The sequence below is a fragment of the Haliaeetus albicilla genome, chromosome 13 (assembly GCF_947461875.1).
Source record: "Haliaeetus albicilla chromosome 13, bHalAlb1.1, whole genome shotgun sequence".
Classification (NCBI taxonomy): domain Eukaryota; kingdom Metazoa; phylum Chordata; class Aves; order Accipitriformes; family Accipitridae; genus Haliaeetus; species Haliaeetus albicilla.
The window spans coordinates 3,801,898-3,819,944 of NC_091495.1; the positions used below are offsets into that span (position 1 = coordinate 3,801,898).

Here is an 18,047-nt window from a genome sequence, read left to right on the forward strand (position 1 = left end):
GGGAATTGTTTGGAGACACGGCCTTGGCTCTGAGAGCTGCTTGCAGTTTCTGCTGCATCATTAGACACCAAACAATTTGTCAGAACTCTTCCAGATTAGGATTAGAAGAAGGAGAGTCTGAAGGATTAATGAAAGGGGAAATACACAGTGACTGAAACCCTACTCTGAGCATATCGCTTTATCTGAAGCACTCTCATTATAAACAGTTGCTGAATGGTTTTTCTATTCAAGGTCAATAAGAATAAAACATTGGGTTTGCTAATCAGATGAGAACTTCATTACTTTGTTTCAGAGACCAAGGCACACATCATTTTTAGCTCTGAAATTCATGCAGTTTAACTTCACAAGGCTAATTGGAAAGTTTGATTTAAAAAAAAATAATGATTTAGAAATGTATATTTTTAAAGGTAGTAACAAGAAAGGTGCAGAAAGTGCTTCAGCTTTGAATAGGGTAAAAAGTGTTTAAGAACTGATTAAATTATTTTTTAAAAATGATGCCTATTTTTACCAAAGATATTTTCAACCCAACAATATATAATAGAAGAGTGCATAATCGAGCATGGCAGACAGGGACCATTGCGCTCCTAAAGTTAAGGATGCATTAGTGTTTCTATTACAGTCTTGTGTATTTTATGAGATAAGATGGTTATAGTAATTGGTTCCACACTGAAACGTAGCTTGAAAGATTGAGACCTGAGATCACAAGTTATATTTTTAGAAAAGTGTTCTGGGAATTACTTAAACTACTGTGGTTTGTTTATGGTATACTGGATTCCCAAGGTCCCCATTAAGGTTCACGGTCCCATTAAGGGCGGTTTTGCATAAACAGGTAGGTAGGCACAATACCCGTGCAAGTAGATTACAGTCTCATACCCTCAACCAGTGGGTTGCAATTTAAATAGATGCTTAATCCCATCAGATCAGGATCTGTGAGTGTATTACTGACTGAAGCATGGGTCTGTCATTCCACTAGGCGTACCGAGGTCTTTCTGCTCACTAGGACCGCAAGGATTAGTGTGTCCATCCTGTATCTAGAGGGCCAACTTTGAGCTACTTGCTGGCAGATAGGACTGTTGGGTGCTCGTTCTTTGCTCCTCAGCTGTGCGGGCTGGCTCAGGGGAAGGAAGAGCCTTTTCCAAATCCCTGCATTTGACTTCCTTCCTCGGATGGGGTCTGGGATGCCTCTGCTACTGAGGCCACTCTTGTGTGGAGCAACATGAGGAATGGTGTCACGTAAGCCAAAAAGATGCGCTGTGTTTCTCAGCTGGGACCTAATTCACTTGAAACTTGGGGCCAAGATGTAAACTAAGTAACAAAGCAAATTGTTCCCATTGTTTTAGACTCCCTGCAAAGATCTTGGGGTTATCTTTGGTTCATGCTACATGACCTGCACCTTTTCTGTGGCTAAGCAGAACACCCTGTTAGGAATGTCTCTGTAACATTCACTAAGTGTCCTTCAGAAAAGGACGCTCGCTTGGGTTTTTATTTTGAGATGACTTTGGTTATTTCATTTGGGATTACTGCTTGCTTGGACTGAAGAGAAATAGGTTTAGGTTGTTGTTATTGCCGAAAGCACGGCAGGTTCTCCATACCTTGTTCTGTTCCTACCTGTATCTTGAGGACAAGGGTGTTGATTTACCCTTGCCATCTGACAGTGTTATACCAGGAACAAGAAATAGCTTTGAGAGCAAAGAACTCAACTTCACATCAATATATTTTCTAAACTATTATTTTCAAAAATGAGCATGAAAACAGTTTCTCTTTCAGCGCGAATGAGATGTTACTGTTGCATTTGGCCTGAGGTGTTTACGATTTACTCCACAGCATCAGAACAAAGTTTACAAAGAGTTTCACAGAGCCTCAGGTAGTTATCCACTTGCTGCTGAAGAAGAGATATCAGATAGGAAGAGATACACAGAATTACTATATACAGAGAGTCGTCTGTATATAAGGACTGTGTCTAGTAACATTTGTCTTTTCATACTGTTAGAATGTTGAAAAGCTTTTTATGTTATGTATTAGTTCTTGCAAATTGCTTGCCAATTTAATATCAGCAGCATCTAAACAGTAAGTAATTGCTTATGATAATGAGTGCAAACTAATTTACTAGAATGTGTTAATATTCACAATGTACTTAAGAACAGCGGGGTATTCCAAAAATACTACTCTCTTGTTTAACTGCAGTATTTAGGTTGCATTGTTATTACAAATGCTAGCAAAATCATCACAAAGCCAGCCTCTTATTGAATAGCCATCTTATTGAGACTCCAGCATTTGTGAGCAAGGAATATGTAGTCTCCTTCGAGAACTAAACAGGATATGAACAAAACCTTCTAGATTTAAATAATGAATCTTAATTTCTGATTGATGTTCATTAGATGAGCATTTATAAGACAGACAGAGACCCTTCTTTCCCTTATGACTTGTAAAATTTAATTTAACAAATTTCAACTCAAATAGCATACAATCACTTTTTTAACATCTGGGTGTCTTCAATGGATTTACTCTTTGTGTGAGATGTAGAAACATTTCTAGAAACATGCTTTACGTGAATCTGTGCAAGAAATTCTGTAGTGTGGGAGTCCTCAAAACTTGCAAGTTAGTATGCCTTAGCTGATCCTGCAAGACTGGTTTTTAGTGTATTTGAGTCATTGGGTTTTCCTTCTTTTCTTGGGAAATGTTCTGTTTTGGTTTAGGTTGGGTTGGGGTTTTTTTAGCAAACTTAGATGAATGCTTATTGGAAAATGGGTTCTCTCTGAGCACGCTTCTGCATAGGGTAATTTTCCACATGCACTGGTATTACTTATAGTTCTGAAGGGTTCTTAACATCTTTGTGTATTGTTATTATAAAGTGCTGTATTAAAGTAGGGCTTCCCAAACTATTGAAGACTCATCTTCACTTCAGGAAATTAAAAGCAATCATAATTTCCTCCAGCCAGACCTTTGGAAGTACAGGGCCTACACAAAATCACTGCTCTAATTAGGCTGGGTTAGTTTTCAGAGGGTGATTAACTGCTTACCTTTCTCACATACTTGGGTGAGCTAAGTCATAGCTAATAGTACTGGCATATGAAGTGTCAAAGTTGACACTTGAGTTAGTCCCCGTTGAGATGAATGAATAGCTTACACGCCAAAACTGTTTTGTCAGGTTCTCTCCAAACACCGTTGTGGAATCCAGTGGTTAAACCATGCTCCCTAATTACTCAACTATGTAAAACTGTGAAAAGCATAAGATGCATATTTTTCACTGCAGCTCTTTATCCTCTGAAGCTGGCAGTGAATTGTTGCTTACAAACAGCAGCATAAGGACTTTCCAAAGAAGAATGATTGCAATTATCATAATGACAAGGCATGTAGCTTTTTTGTGCCAGACCACAATTGGAGATCTATTATGTAGTAGAACAGAAAGAAGTAGGAAGGAAGTGAATTGGCCCAACCTGGCTGGCCCCTGTTAGCTGTTATTATAATGGTCTAATAACCTTAAAGATTCAAATACAGCTGGATCTGTGTACCCCTATTAAATGCTATTTGTTTCATGTGCAGGTTTGATAACAGAAGTAAACATTGATGTCCCAAAACCAAGCCTTGGGATTAACGACTAGGAAATTTTTCCAGATAGAGTATCATTTGTAGCTGCTTGCTGGTTCTTATTTTCAGGCTTCCCTTGAGCCAACCAACCAGATATTTTTACATCGTATTCCTCTTTTACCTGATACTTTTCTGAGGTTTGAGTACATGTGATACTGGTGAAGAGTACCTTTGGTTTTAAAATTGGAGGATTTTTAAAATTGGTTATTACACTGTGTATCAAATGAAATGAAATATCATGAATTTTTGGGCTTGCTCATGCTTGGAGTTAGAAAGACAATACAATGCCACAAGACTGCAGTTAATATGTGGCCTGCTCATCAGTCCTTCCCTTTGCCTGGTCTGCCTCTGAGACGCCTCTAGCAACTGAACAGCTGCTTCGGTGGTGGATTCATGTGCTTCAGGGAGGCTTATGCTCTGTGTTTTTCCAAAGATTTAATATCTTTCATTTGATTTCATTTTTGTTAGAAGAAGAATAGCTGCTATTTTTGCATTTCAGGATGTAACATCTCTAAGAAAACATGCCCTTTCTGTTTTTCTTCACCTACAGCCCATGTATGTCTACTTGAAAACATTCAGAAATGCTACCACAACACTATTTTGTCTGCTAACTATACTGAGTAATTAGTAGGAGAGCACGTATGCCACAGAACCTCTTACTCTTCACTGCCTTTACAAACAAGTAATATTAAACTTCATTGCACATTGTCCATAATACAATTGTTATTTTCAGAAGAGGCTCCATCTCAGCAAACTCTCTAAGTTGCAATGTTGCCAGTACCATCTTTCTGCTGCAAGTCATAGTAGCATCTTATCTTAGTCCAGCGTCTGACATCCTTGTTGCACTTGTATCGTTTTTCAGTGAGTTTAACAAGCTTGCAGTTAGCAGTGCTTTTATTTTCAGCATGTTATACATTTCTTCTAAGACAAGCTCTTACTACTTTTGAGTTTAGGATTTTTCAAGAGTAAAATATGAGATGCACAATTTAGCAACTAAGTTAATGCAAGATTGGATAGCTGGAGTATTGTATTAGTAAGGAAGCCAATAAGAAATAAAGACTTTAGCCTAGAAGCATAGCAGACATTTGCAGCCAAACTCCTGTCCATTTTAGCATAATTAAATAACTTAAGGCCAGCTATTTCAAATGTTTGTATCTTCATTTAAAGAATAGGGGTTTGATTTTTAAAGGTTGCCAGAAATGCTGCAACACTTCTGAGAATCAGGATACCATGGTAGGTGCTTGAATAAAAACATAACTTCAGGTACTCTGTTTTGCATGAAATAAAGATTTTTTAAAAACATATTATATTTTTTCTTTGCAAAGTACATTATCTTTTGATGGACCTGTACAGAGAAAATTTAATTTTGGATTTTCTTCTACTGTTTTTTGGCCTATATGCACATCTGTGCAGAGCTACATTTGTGGGAGATGTTTAGATCCTGGTGCATAAGCAGTTTGTCTTCAGCTCACAGGCCTCCCAGTTGAGTCAGCAAGCTTGGAAACTCTAACAACTCAAGTTTCTTGGCTTATGGAATTTCTAACTTTTGCCAGGTATCTGTTGAGTTTGTAAGGTCCCTGGACTGGAACCACTGAATGATTTCACATAGGCCACCAACAGATGGTAACAACATTTGGTCTCTATCAACCTGCGTAGTATTTGAGCTAATGTCCTAGTTTCTGCATCCTGTTACAAATCCCTTTGACTAACCAGCCCCTTAACTGCATTCTTCTTGTGTGTTGGCACAACTAATAAGCCATAAGAAGCAAATCAGTGCACGTGCAGTCCATTTATTTTAATGGAATTTAATGTAACAGTAGTTAAATTGAAGTATAGGGCCTTGACGTTTCCTAATGTAAGGAGTGTGGGGACCAGAACAGTCCTGTTGTCTTCAAGAGTACTTGAGTTTACTAATTTCAGTCTCATAATGCCTTTACATTCTATCTGTCCGGAAATATTTTTCATCTCATTGCCTTCTTATATGTGTTTCCCAACAATGCACTTTCCACTTCTCTAGACACTGTTCAAGAAATTTATCTTTAACTGTATGTTGACAAGGTTGTAGGAGGAATAAAACCTTCCCTTATTTATAGACATTTGACTTTTAATTTCCATCTGACTTTTTGGCAAGCTTTCAGAAGCAGACACGTTGTATCCTTGTTACCTTTAATAGAGTTATAATGGATTAAAATGTTTCATGTTGACTGCAGTATGACATTTAAAGCAGGCTTTGATTTCAGAAATATATCATTTTCTAACCATCTACATTACATAAAGGTGCAAGGCAATGATGGGGAATTACTTGGCTTACATTTCATACAGAAATGTTCTGAATTCATTTTGAACAGCCATCCGTACTGGAAAAGTGATAGGTAATAGGCAGCCAGTAAAATTTTTAACCTGAGAGAGTCTGGAGAAGAGCAATAATTTTCTTTTACCAGTCTGTGCCAGATTTGTGTTGGAAAAACTGTACCCTTTCATAAAATAAATCATTGGTTTTGTATACATGAACATGCTAATGAGATCAACAAACCCCAGAACTTTTTTACTGTGGATGTTTCAAATATAATCAAAATAATTTTACAGAATCAGTGTCTAAATACTATCAAGTCTATTGGCATTCAGTGAATCAACTCATGTTTTGTTAATAAGTCAGATGAACAGATACTCTAATTTCTACATTGTCTTAGGAGTCCTTTCAGCTAGCTCTTGCTTAGCTAAGGTCCTTCTCAAAATTATATTCATTTTAAACACAACTGAAAGCTCTTAGTTTGATGTGCCTACTCAAACTGAGTAGTACTTTACTCCAGTTAAGTGATCTAATCTAAATCAATGGGGTCATTTGAGATGTAAGATGCTACTTGATTTGAGTAAAGATATTAGAATCACTCCAGTTGGAAAATCCTTTAAATTATTTGAAACTTTTATTTTAACCATCTGTCATTTATGATGGTAAGAATGATGCTAACTTGTAATACCGCTGCTAAGCTGCATAAGAGATGTTCTTTATAGGCATACACATCCATTGAGCCATCATTACTCACAAGTTTTAGTTGTTTGGCCCTTAGTGACCCTACTGAAATCAGTAGAGCTAGATGTTCTCATTGTAGATAAATATGATATATTTTGGCTTGAAATATGAACATTTTGTTCCAAAAGCAGCAAAAAATAATGAATCCTGATTTTTTTTATGGAATGGTGCCTTGTTTCCCAAACGTTACCCTCTTTTACTGCAAGAATCCCATAGCTTCTCTTCCTTTTTCCTCCCAGAGCTCCTGATGACACTTCAGATGCGTGGCACCGTTGTCTGACTAGCGTAGCACACTGAATGTATTGATAGGCTTACCAATATACAGCTACAAAGTGCCCTACAGGTTATTGCCAAGCAAAAAGTATAGTGGTTGAGCTCTTCTCTTTTACCATCATTGATTTTCATTAAACTGCTAAGAATAAATTTTGTTTGAAATTTCTGCCCACCCCTCTCAAATTTGGCTGAACTTGACTGTTGGATTGAAAAGTTATTGGAGGATGAGCAAGGACAGTGGATATGTTGTGCGGCTCCATAAGGTTATCCTCCACAGAGAAACTTTCTGAAAATAAGACTTCACATTTGAAACTGGGGAATTAAAACTGCCAGAGCAATTGGAACTGGAATGGAGTATTTTTTCCCCCACTTTATTATGGCACTGTAAAATATGAATAATGAGATATAAAGCACAAAGACAGAAACAAGGAGGGTTTGTATTTGTGTAGCACCTTTAACATTTACAGGGTCTTAAATAATTTTGGTAATCTCCCCTCACGGAAAAAGCATTTCTCTCTTGCATTACTGGGAGAGATATGATGTAACTTAGTTCATGGAGAAGCATTCCACTGGGTTCTCAGCAAATGCAGAGAATTAACTGGAATCAGACCATGCTTCACTCCAAGTGGCTGAAGCCAAATGTGGAGTTGTACATTTGTCAGTCAAGCCAGTGACCAGTGTCAGGTTGAGCACTGCTTTTATTCAAGAGCCTGTTGCCAGAAAGTCAATTTATGAGAGGACCCTAGGCATCATTTTAGACAGGTGAGAATGCTATTCTGTCACCTACAAAGCATTTACCAGGTCATGGTACTGTCCAAATACCATTGCCATAGACTGGAGGAAAGGAGAAGTAAGAAAGGAGTGGTTTTCTGGTTTTCTTGTTTCGTTTGTTTTTTGTTTTGTATGCACGTGCATGTGTGTGTTTGGAGAGGGGGGCGGGTTGTGCTGAGCTGATTGACCTACCTGTAGCAACTCTTGAGGTCTGAGAAAAAAACCCTTTGCTTCTGTGTTACTGCCTTGAATCTGCAATAAATGTCATTGCAAAGGCCAGGATGCTCAGCTTGACTTGAGACTGTGTTGTTCTATTATCACCGAGACCTTTACCTGGAGACAGCTCTGGGGGATGGCTGAGTATAATAAACCATGCACAGCACTGTTCTATAGATCTCTGTGAAAACTTGGATATAGTCTGATGAAAAGCCTTGTAGGCTCTGATAAAGCAAATTGGGGTGTCTGTAGTGCTTTGGGAAGAGAAGTTCTATAATACAGTGTAAACTCGTCTTTGAATTAATAGTAGCTACATAGCATGGTTTCTGTTTATCAAGGAATGTGGAAGGCTGTGTCTTATCTCTACATGGTTAATACTGGCATTGACTGGTAGACAAACTGGAAGAAGCAGCAGACAGCAGCAATGAGGTGAAGGTTCTTCTCTTTCAGCATCTTTTATATACTGGGGACACTGCTTTGTTGGCTCATTATAATGAATTGCTTCAGCTGATGATTGAGCTGGTTGAGGTCATATTCATCTAATTATTGTCTGGGTGAAACTAGCTTCTTGACCATAACTTTTAAGACTTGTCCCGTGCTATGAAATAGGCTCCAGTTCTAGATTACAATCAGCACAGTGTTAACTTATGCAGAGTGCAGATGCCTCAGTAGTATCATAGACAGTGTTGGAAGTTTGGAGATTCAGCTAGGAGCAGCCATTGTAAACATGATGTGACTTCAGTCTCTTTTACAGAAAAATTGAATTTGAGAGCCTAGCTGTAGCGTTGTGAAAGGTGGGTGCTGCAGAAGGCTGACAATAGGCGGTTAGACATTTTCTGTTCTCTTTATTTTCATCAGCATCTTTACACTAAGTGGCAAGATGGTATCATTAATGAAGATATTAATAACAAAACCCAGCAATGGTCTTTGTCAATGCTGGTTTGGTCAGTGAGTCGTCTCATTCTTACTCTGGTAGAATGGAAGATCAACGAATGAGATAATGGAATTACTAAGGAGTTATGCTATGCAGTTTGTGATCTTACAGTTGACAAATGTACTGGCATGATAAGACTGCTAGCGACAGTCATAGTTCAAGCATGCAGTCAGATTGGTTTAAGGACCTAACTAGAAATTGTTTCGAGTGGCACTCAATTTCCTGGAAAACTATGACGCTTTTAGGATTGCCAAACTGAGTGTGGTCAAAGGAGCGTCATACATACACTCCTAGACCCTATTACCCACGAGTCTAAGAGGAACCTGGCCAGAAAATGAGACATTTCTCCATTCTTTCCTCTGTGGCTCAAGCTTTTGGAGAGCTACAGGCAATGATCCATTTGAAAATTTTCTCTTTCCCCATCCAATACACCTCCTCTGCTGTTAAATAGACTGTACTTAGAGAAGCCTGACGTTGTTGCAGCAAAGCAGTTACAAGCCATATTCAGGCTCCTGCCCAGATTAGTGGGAGAGAATGTACCAGGATGCCTTCAGGAAGTCTTCAGTTGAATCTGATCTTTAGTTTGAAACATTTCTTCCAGCAGCTCTTCCCATCTTCTTCCCATGGTTAACCCTAATGGCCATTCCCTCCTCACCTCAAGCCTGTGGCACATATTCTCTGTTCTATTTAAATAATTAATAACACATCACAGTCTAAGAAGAAACACATGGAAGAGCTGGTTTTTAATCCACCAAACTGATTATTTTGAAACACCCCCCTCTCTCCCCCGGTATACCACGTTTCAGAGTTAAACCATTCCTTTCTTTACCTACCTTAGAAAATCTGTACAAACCTACGTATGGAAATTTTGTGTACCTTTCCAGAGCTTCAGCTTGGGCAGGATGAAAATACATAGATGGAAATGTAAAAAGAAGTATTGAGATTTATATGCTCCCCTGAACATAGCAAGTGTGATTAATGCCTCCATATAGATGTTTGGGCAAATGTGTGTGTGTGTATATATATTCATATTGTAAATTCTTCACTCTTGGTAATTAATAATAGCCTGCACAAATAGTCTCACTGGATTCAGCAGGTTTATCAATGCAAGTAATTACTTACCAGAGGGAATAAGAAGGTTCACATTCTAGCCCAGAATGAAGTAAAGTACTGATAACATACATACAGAAGGAAGAAAATTACATTATTTAGCAATTTCTTGTTATAACCAGCAATGCTTACCCTTCATATTTTTTATAATAGTTAAAAATTGCTTTTCTGTTAATGAAAGGGCAGCTAATAGTTTTCATTATTAAAGTTTACAGGCTTCAGTCTTTAGTTTTTCAGCTAGAGAATGTGATGGAATCATAGTTCATTGGGGTCCAGGGCTCAGTCAAACCATTGCTTTCACTTAATTGGCATCTGAAACCTGATGTGAATGTTGAAAATAAACATTAAGTTACTAACAATATATGAGAAGAATGGAATTTTGTACATTACCCCACAGTGCAATATGCCTTAAACACAGAATTGGGATGAACATGAGGAAGGTAGAAAGCTGTTGATTTGTTGTTGATTTGAGCAAATTATTAAACTACATCAGATGTGACTTCAGAGCAATAAATATTGAAAAGCTTTGCAGTCATACACAGTAATAGATACAGTAAATGGGTACTAAACAAAATATTTATCTGCTTAATACTGTATAGGTAAGCAAATGTCCTTGAGTTGCTGCCAGGCTGTGCTGAAATGAATGTACTATTTCATAAAGATGAATTTTACAAACAAATAGGACTTGAGAGACCCAGGCCATTAAAAAACATTACTGTATCTTGACCACTGGCAGTTTGTTACAATAGGAACCGTGCTTTCACGGTTAAGAATTTCAAAGAGCTGTATGGACATTTTTCCTAAACATTGTGTAGATGCATGGACGCATAAGGAATTATGCAGTAAATTCTGTGGCTGAGAGATATAACTGGCATGTTACAAAGTTGCCTACTTACAAGTACTGTGCTGATGGCATTGCTATTCTTGACATTCTAATTCTGCTGCTTTCAATTCTCTTGAGATGATAAACCCCAAACAACACAGTGCCATAAGCTAAGAGAGAGAAGGAAGATGACTGGTTTTTAGTGACAATGTTCTGAAAGAACGGCGGAGACATTATAAGGTCTGTCAGAGAGCATAAAAGCCTTTATGGAGCAAGAGAATTGGGTTTCCTCTGTTGTTTCTTAACAGATCCAGAATTGATAGTGAGCAGGGTGGTTTCAAACAACTGCTCAGTTTCTAGCTTTTAATAGTTAATGGGAGGTCAGACTATAAGCTGAGATCAATCCCAGAGTAATAAATTTTACATTATTATATTTGTCTTTCTTGAAATATAAACATTAGAGGATCTATTCTCAAATGGCTTCCGACCCATTTTTTTTCATAATTAATACAGGAAATTCAAAGAACGTGACTCCCTGTACAGCTTAGACAGAGGCAGATCTGTATTCATCAGCTTGGATTAATTAGCCTGTTACCAGACATGCAGTTTGTTTGAAGAGCTACAAAATGGGCAGTTATAAAGAAGGGAAAGCTGTGCCATAAAAAAACATAAGCCACATGTTATTGTGGATAAAAGATAATTTTTTAACTTTGATGTTGATTCTACGTAGTTTGAGATTTACAGCTAGATTTATCCAGCCCTGCTGACGTTGACCTTGGCTTCAATGCGGCAGCAATACGGAATGAATTGCTCTTCATTGGTTTATTTGAAGGCCAGTATTTATCAAAAAACTGCAACAGAGATTCACTCTGAATCGGAACAACAGAGTCTCTCATTGTTCAGATCTGGAGACTTACTTCTGGGTCATTGTACTCAGTATGAATCCACCATCACTTGGCAGGCTCTGTCTTTGTCTTCTATATTGGGTAAACACATCTGTTACAACCAAGAAAAGGAGAATTATGCACTCCCACTTAAATCTTACGTACTATTCTAACAGTTTCATCTGTGACATTGAGGTGTAAGGAGCTGTTTTTTCTTAGCCTTCTCATTTTTGTTACTTATAAGAACCTCATTCATGACCTGACACAATGTTTTATGAAGTTAAGAGAAAGGCTGTCACTGTTTTTAATGAGCTTTGGATCAAGCCCTCAGTTTTTCATCAACACAGAATAAATCCTTTCACTACAGACACCAATGTGACATATACTGTATGAAGGTCCAAACTCTGTCACTTCTCAATTGGCTCAAGATTTGAAGTCAACACTAGCAGCAAAGAGGAGAACTTGGGGACCATCAAGAGTGATATTACCTGTCTCGTGTATCTTTGGGTTGGGATGTACTAGAACTGGAGATTCAACTGTCATTACTGAATAGCATGCAACAGATTATTGTGCATTTCAGAGCACTGCATATGAGGAAAGCAAGGGTGGGAGAGCAGGAGATTAGGCTTTTGTCACACACATTCCTAAACCAGACACCATTCGCCCATGTCCATTACCAAGCTTTTTTAAGGCACAGCCCCTACCTTCACTACTTTTGCACAACTCTTTGCAATGATGATAAACCCTGATTTCACTTGGAGTGTTAAGTGAAACCTTAGATATCAGATCTGTTATTGTGTTTGTCTTTGCTAAAGAGAGTTGACAAGTTTTCTAAAACACATGCAGGTTGGTATTTTGCCATCAAGAGAAAAGCCAAAAGATCTATTTGAAGCACAGTGCAATCCTGCAAGTTTGTTGATTTAAAATGAGCTTTACAGTTTTTTAAGTGCTATGCACAGTGCATAACATATTACAAATTGATAGTACTGGAAAAAAACTAATGGGTAGGTACGTACTTCCATAAAGGAAAAGTGATGTTAGAAATAAATACAGGATATCTTTTCAAAAAGACCAGGTGACCTTTTTGCTTTGAGACTGACACAAAGCAGTCTCGCTCAGCAGTAGAGTAAGATTTTGAGACATTTAGAAGTCGAAGGAGTGGTGTAACTATGCAGCCCTTCTTGTTTTTGTCTTTAGAAGTCTACATGGTCAAGGGATTTTAGATCCTTTTGTATGCTCACAGCATTTTTCATCAATTTTGAAAGAAAGTAAGAAAATTACAGTTATGTTGTTATGCACTATCTCCTTAGGTGGACATGGGCATTATGTAGTGAGAGTATTGGGTGGAATAAACTGAATTACATTTAATAAAATTGAGTGTAGCCACGCAGTGAGCCAGCTTAGAACAGCGAGTAAAACTAGACATCTGTATTTACAATGTTCTGACATATCCCCCTAAGCTCGACCTGTCTTCATAGAAAAGAAGTGGACAGCTTGTAGTGGCTTTGCAAATGGAAGACCATCGTGCATGCACAATTTGCCTGCTAAATGCTGTTGTTAAGATACAAGTTTTAAATGGAAAATGTCCGGATATGGTGCTATTTTAGTTCAGAGGAAATATGCTGGTGACGAAGTTAAGCACCTGAGTGCTAAGTGGTTTTAGATTAGAACACTTGTTTAAAACAGATTATAGATTTTGTAAGTGCACACTGGATATAATGTGCAGAGATTTCCACTTTTATAAGTTACACATTGAGCATTATGCAAATAAGCCATTGCTTACTTAGATGGTAGACTGATATCTTTTTGTCCTGACATGACAAGTAAAGTATGCTTCCATTTGTTATCCCCATCTGTCACAAGCTGATAAACCTCAGATCTGTAAAAGTCTTATCTGAATGTATTTGTTAATGTCTTGCTTCGCTGGGCACGATGATGTATCATATAGTGCATATCATTTTTGTTGGGTAAATGAGGAGCTGCATTTTTTTTGTCAGTCATAAGATGACTGGGATTACTTGATTTCTTCTCCACATAGGCCCAGTTTGGGAAAGCGTTTGGTTCAACTCATCCCTCTTCTGCACATCACAGAAACATGTTCTTCAAGCATATGCTTAAGAACTGTCTTGAATAGATAGGCACTTCTGAATCAGAGCTATGGTATTTTAAGTCACTGCATATGCAATTATGTTATATTCTGTCTTGATTGCACTATATAAAAAGCACTAATATTTCGCTTGCTGCAAATTTTCAGAGCTAAAGACCCCTTCATGTTGAAATATAGTCTTGTTTGTTTCTATGAATCCATTTGCTATATGAGAACATCTTGATTTTTGTAGAGCATATGATTTACATGCGGATTTGCACTGGGGCAAGTGAGCTAATTATATTTATTTCTGTTTTGCAGCGGGAACAACGTATATCTTTAGCAAAGGTGGTGGACAGATCACTTACACGTGGCCTCCTAATGATCGGCCAAGCACTCGTGCGGACAGACTGGCAATAGGGTTTAGTACTGTTCAAAAAGAAGCTGTGTTGGTACGAGTGGACAGTTCTACTGGGCTCGGAGATTATTTAGAGCTGCATATCGTAAGTATTATTAACAAATGCATATTTCTTCTTGTCTTGTTTGTTCTTCCATTTGTGTAATTTAATTTATTTATTTTAATGTAAATAAAGCAGTTTGTTAATGAATCTTTTAGGGTCAGTAGTGAACTAAATGATAATGGCTTATTACATACAATACTGCACAGGGTCTCGAGACATTCTCAATTTGCCTTTTGTTTTATACAGTGCTACTCTGTATGGCTTTTCAATTAAAAATCATACCATGATACCTGTACAGATACAGCAGTTTTCTGCAATCCAGTTATATAAAACAGGATTTAGCAATGTTAGTGGAAGGTACGCTAATCCTGGGGGCTTTAATCTGGTACCTGCTGGGGGAATTAGTGTATCACAATTGACTGTGCTTATTGTTACTACTAGAATTTATCCTCTGATTTCACCATTCCTTTGTGATGATAAATCTTAAGCAGAAAGCAAGATTGTCAAGCTAGGAGGTCTAAAAAAGTAATTTCAGCTGCCTTAAAGCAAATAACTAGTAATCAAAATTGAAAGCATCTGGATGTTTATGGCAACATAAATAAATGATCAGTTGAGATAAACATAACTAGGGCAGTATAAAATTTTGTTGTTTAGATTAGTCCCAACTTTTTTAATGTATTAGTTTGATTTTGATTTAAGAATCTCTCTACTTTCAGGAACAGAAGAGTTCCTTTTGAATGAAATTGCTTATTGATCTATAACCAATTACACTTTTACCCTCAGAAAACATTCAGCAGTGATCATTTTCAAAATTAGAGAGAATTATGGTATTCAATCTTCCCAGGCTCCTTATTTCTGTAAAGGCACTCTTGCAGTGTGGACAAATGTGATTTTTTTTTTTTTAATTTACTGGCTTGAGTAAATAAACAAAGAAAGAAGGCCTTACATAAAATTCAGAGGTTGTCTATACCCTTCTTTTACATTGAAACACACGGACAAAACGGCTGGCTGGTATTGTATAATCTTAATTTAAAAATGTGAACAAAGCAACTTCTCCCAGGTGCCAGAAAAACTGAAAGCCTACATTTTTCAAGGCAAGTATTGTGTTGCTGAAGAGAATTTTAAAATTTGCTTTCCAAAGCCTCATCTAACATCAGGTTCCTAGTCATCATTTGCCCTTTTCTTTGCAATCTGAGACCAGATTCACCCGCTGTGGTCAACAGTGTTACTTTCTTCTTACAGTGTTTTCTTTTTCATTAGCATATTAAGGAATGTTTTCCTTGTAGTTTTACTATACTTGAAGTCTGTCAAAATCATAATATTCGTGCAATCTTCTGTCTAGCCTTGATTTTTCCATTTTAAAACAAACACTGGGTTCATTAATTATGAGTTGGAGATCAAAAATTATTGCCTGCTCATAAGTGTTTGGGGTTTTTTTTTTGCAAATAACTTTCTTATACCGATGCTGTAGCAACAGATGGTAAAAATAAAAGAGTAATTGAGTGTTTTCTATGGTCAGAAACACTACCAGCTTAATAAGGATGGGGAAAATCATAAATTATACTTTACTGGTCTTTTGAAATTTCTGTGAAGTGGCAAAAGGCCTTCTATCATCACGCTCTGTGAGGTGATCCTGGCCTCCTCCTATTGTCTTTGCGAGAGACTTTGGGAACCTCCCTGATGCCTGCTCTGCTTCAGAGCAAAATCTGTGGTAACTGTCCAGAAATTTCACCGGAACAAGGTCCGACCTTCTGAGATCTGCTTCAGTGTAGTCTCTCTCTAGAGTGGAGATACGAAGGGATTGACCTGAAATCCTAAGACATCTGGCAAGGATTTTTTTTAAGGGTTGTCAATGTTAGATAAAGCTTGGAAAACTGCTGGGATATAATTTCCCAGAATCTATTTCAAATAAGGATAGTATTTAAAAGGAAGTTGAAAAGGCAGTATTTTCAAAAGCATTCATGGTACCAAAGAACATATATCTTATTAAAGTCAGTGGAACTGTAGGCACTTCTGAGAATTTTACCTGAGATCTATTTTAGCTCAGCAAGATATTGTGAAACATCACGGTTATAAAAATGAAGAAGAACATAGAAACAGAGAGGCCTATGTACATGTTATATTTGAAAAACAGTTTATTGGATTGAAGTTTTTCAATATTGGCAGCTACTGTGTTAAACTGGCTGTAATAAGAGTTGTGTCATTCAAAACTTCCTTCTTGCACCAATGTTAAGGTGCCACTAAGAATGTCTTATCTACCAGATAACCAGAAACATGCAAAAGCTGTGAATAGTGGAAGGAGGAAAAACTGGAAGGAGGGAAGAGTCTAATTCTGCATGTTCTTTTGCATGCACCCACCCACCTGTTTTTATAATGAATATGCATGAGCAATAAATGCCTGTGTACATTGAGATGCACTGTGCACGGATAACTTATCTGTGTTATAACAACTATAACATTATAACAAGGATATGGTTGTGATTTAATTATGCTGGCATTCAGTTTTACAGTACGATAGAAACTGGTTCTTTTGTTACTGAGCTTTCATTTTACCGAGGAGGTCACTAATCACTCAGATCCTTCCCAGTGACAAAATTTGCGACAGATGTGTAAGGATGGGTTTTAAGTGTATTTTCAGCAGAACGGTGGCAAAGAATGTTTGGAACTATTGCTTTGAGTTAAAAAAAATTTAGATCATGGTCCTCACTAGCATGTTGGGGAGGGTTGTTTGGGACATTTCAGAACAGAGCTATGAGGTAGCTTGCTCTTAACCTTCTTCATTCTAGAAATGGAAGAGGAAATTACAAGTTTGATTATGGTACTTCAATGTGTGCTTGCCCTCTTTATTGTTCTGTTTACTTAAAGACGATGTAAGCCTAATAATGAACTCAAGCTCACAACAATTCTGATTTTGAAAATTGCTACTTGATCATCTGAATCACAGCTTTAGTGTTAGGTTAGGAACACATTTATTTAAAGTAATCATTTAACCTCCCCAAATAACCATTGTTAATATGAGAAACATTTTAAAGAATGTGTAATCTGCATTGCTACCAGATGCTTAACAGTTCCAGTGCAAATATTTTAAATTCCAAGATAGATTATTATAAAACTCCACCTGTACTCTAGCAGCCTAGATATAAAGGACTGGTTGTGTGTATGATATATATGCATCCACGTGCTTCAAGAAAGGGATGTTAATATGACTTAGTCACCCAGAGACGCAGCAATTAGTTTTCACGGCAATCGCTTGACTTCTGTTACGGAATTGGTCTCCTGTGCAGTCGCTGCTGGGTGATCTAGTTCAAGAGGAAATAGATATCATGCCTAAAAGTCTACTGCCACTTCCTTCTCCTGTTGACAGATTAAAGAAGGTCAGTTAGCTCTGAGAATTACTCTAATCATCCTTTTTTTCCCCTTTCCTTGGCATGGCTTGCATCCATCTCCATGCCAAACAGAAAAAGGCGGCAGCTTGTTCACACGGTGTTTGGTTAATCACCATGTGCGCTTCTGTGCTTGGCTTTTTCATTGACTTCTAAAGCCCTTAGGTAATTCTGTCAGTGATTCCTGTTCCTACCTCTGTTCTTCTCCCAAGTCATTGGACAGAAAAGTGTGTATGTATACACACACACAACACACACACATATATATGTATATATGTATGATATGTGTGTGTCATCATCTTCCACAGGCACTGTGCTGTTGCTGCCTCAAGTTTCCAGCTTTTCTATGGTGAGGAACAAAGTGAAGTTAGAGAAAGATATTGCCTCAAAGGGCTAAGAAATCCTGTTACAGTGCTCTTTCTGGCAATGCCGTTAGCATAGGGAACTGGCATTCTCTTTTGTGGCACAAGTAGTATTTGCTCTACTA

General features: G+C 37.6%; 1 protein-coding gene across 29 annotated transcripts in view; it reads left to right on the forward strand.

The window, feature by feature from the left end:
• NRXN1 (neurexin 1) overlaps positions 1-18,047 on the forward strand; it is a 715,706-nt gene that overhangs the window by 480,735 nt on the left and 216,924 nt on the right. For all 29 annotated transcript variants that reach the window (XM_069799889.1, XM_069799890.1, XM_069799901.1 and 26 more), the window contains one exon: positions 14,038-14,219. In XM_069799889.1, coding sequence (XP_069655990.1) covers positions 14,038-14,219 — 182 coding nt within the window. The remainder of the gene's footprint in view (positions 1-14,037; positions 14,220-18,047) is intronic.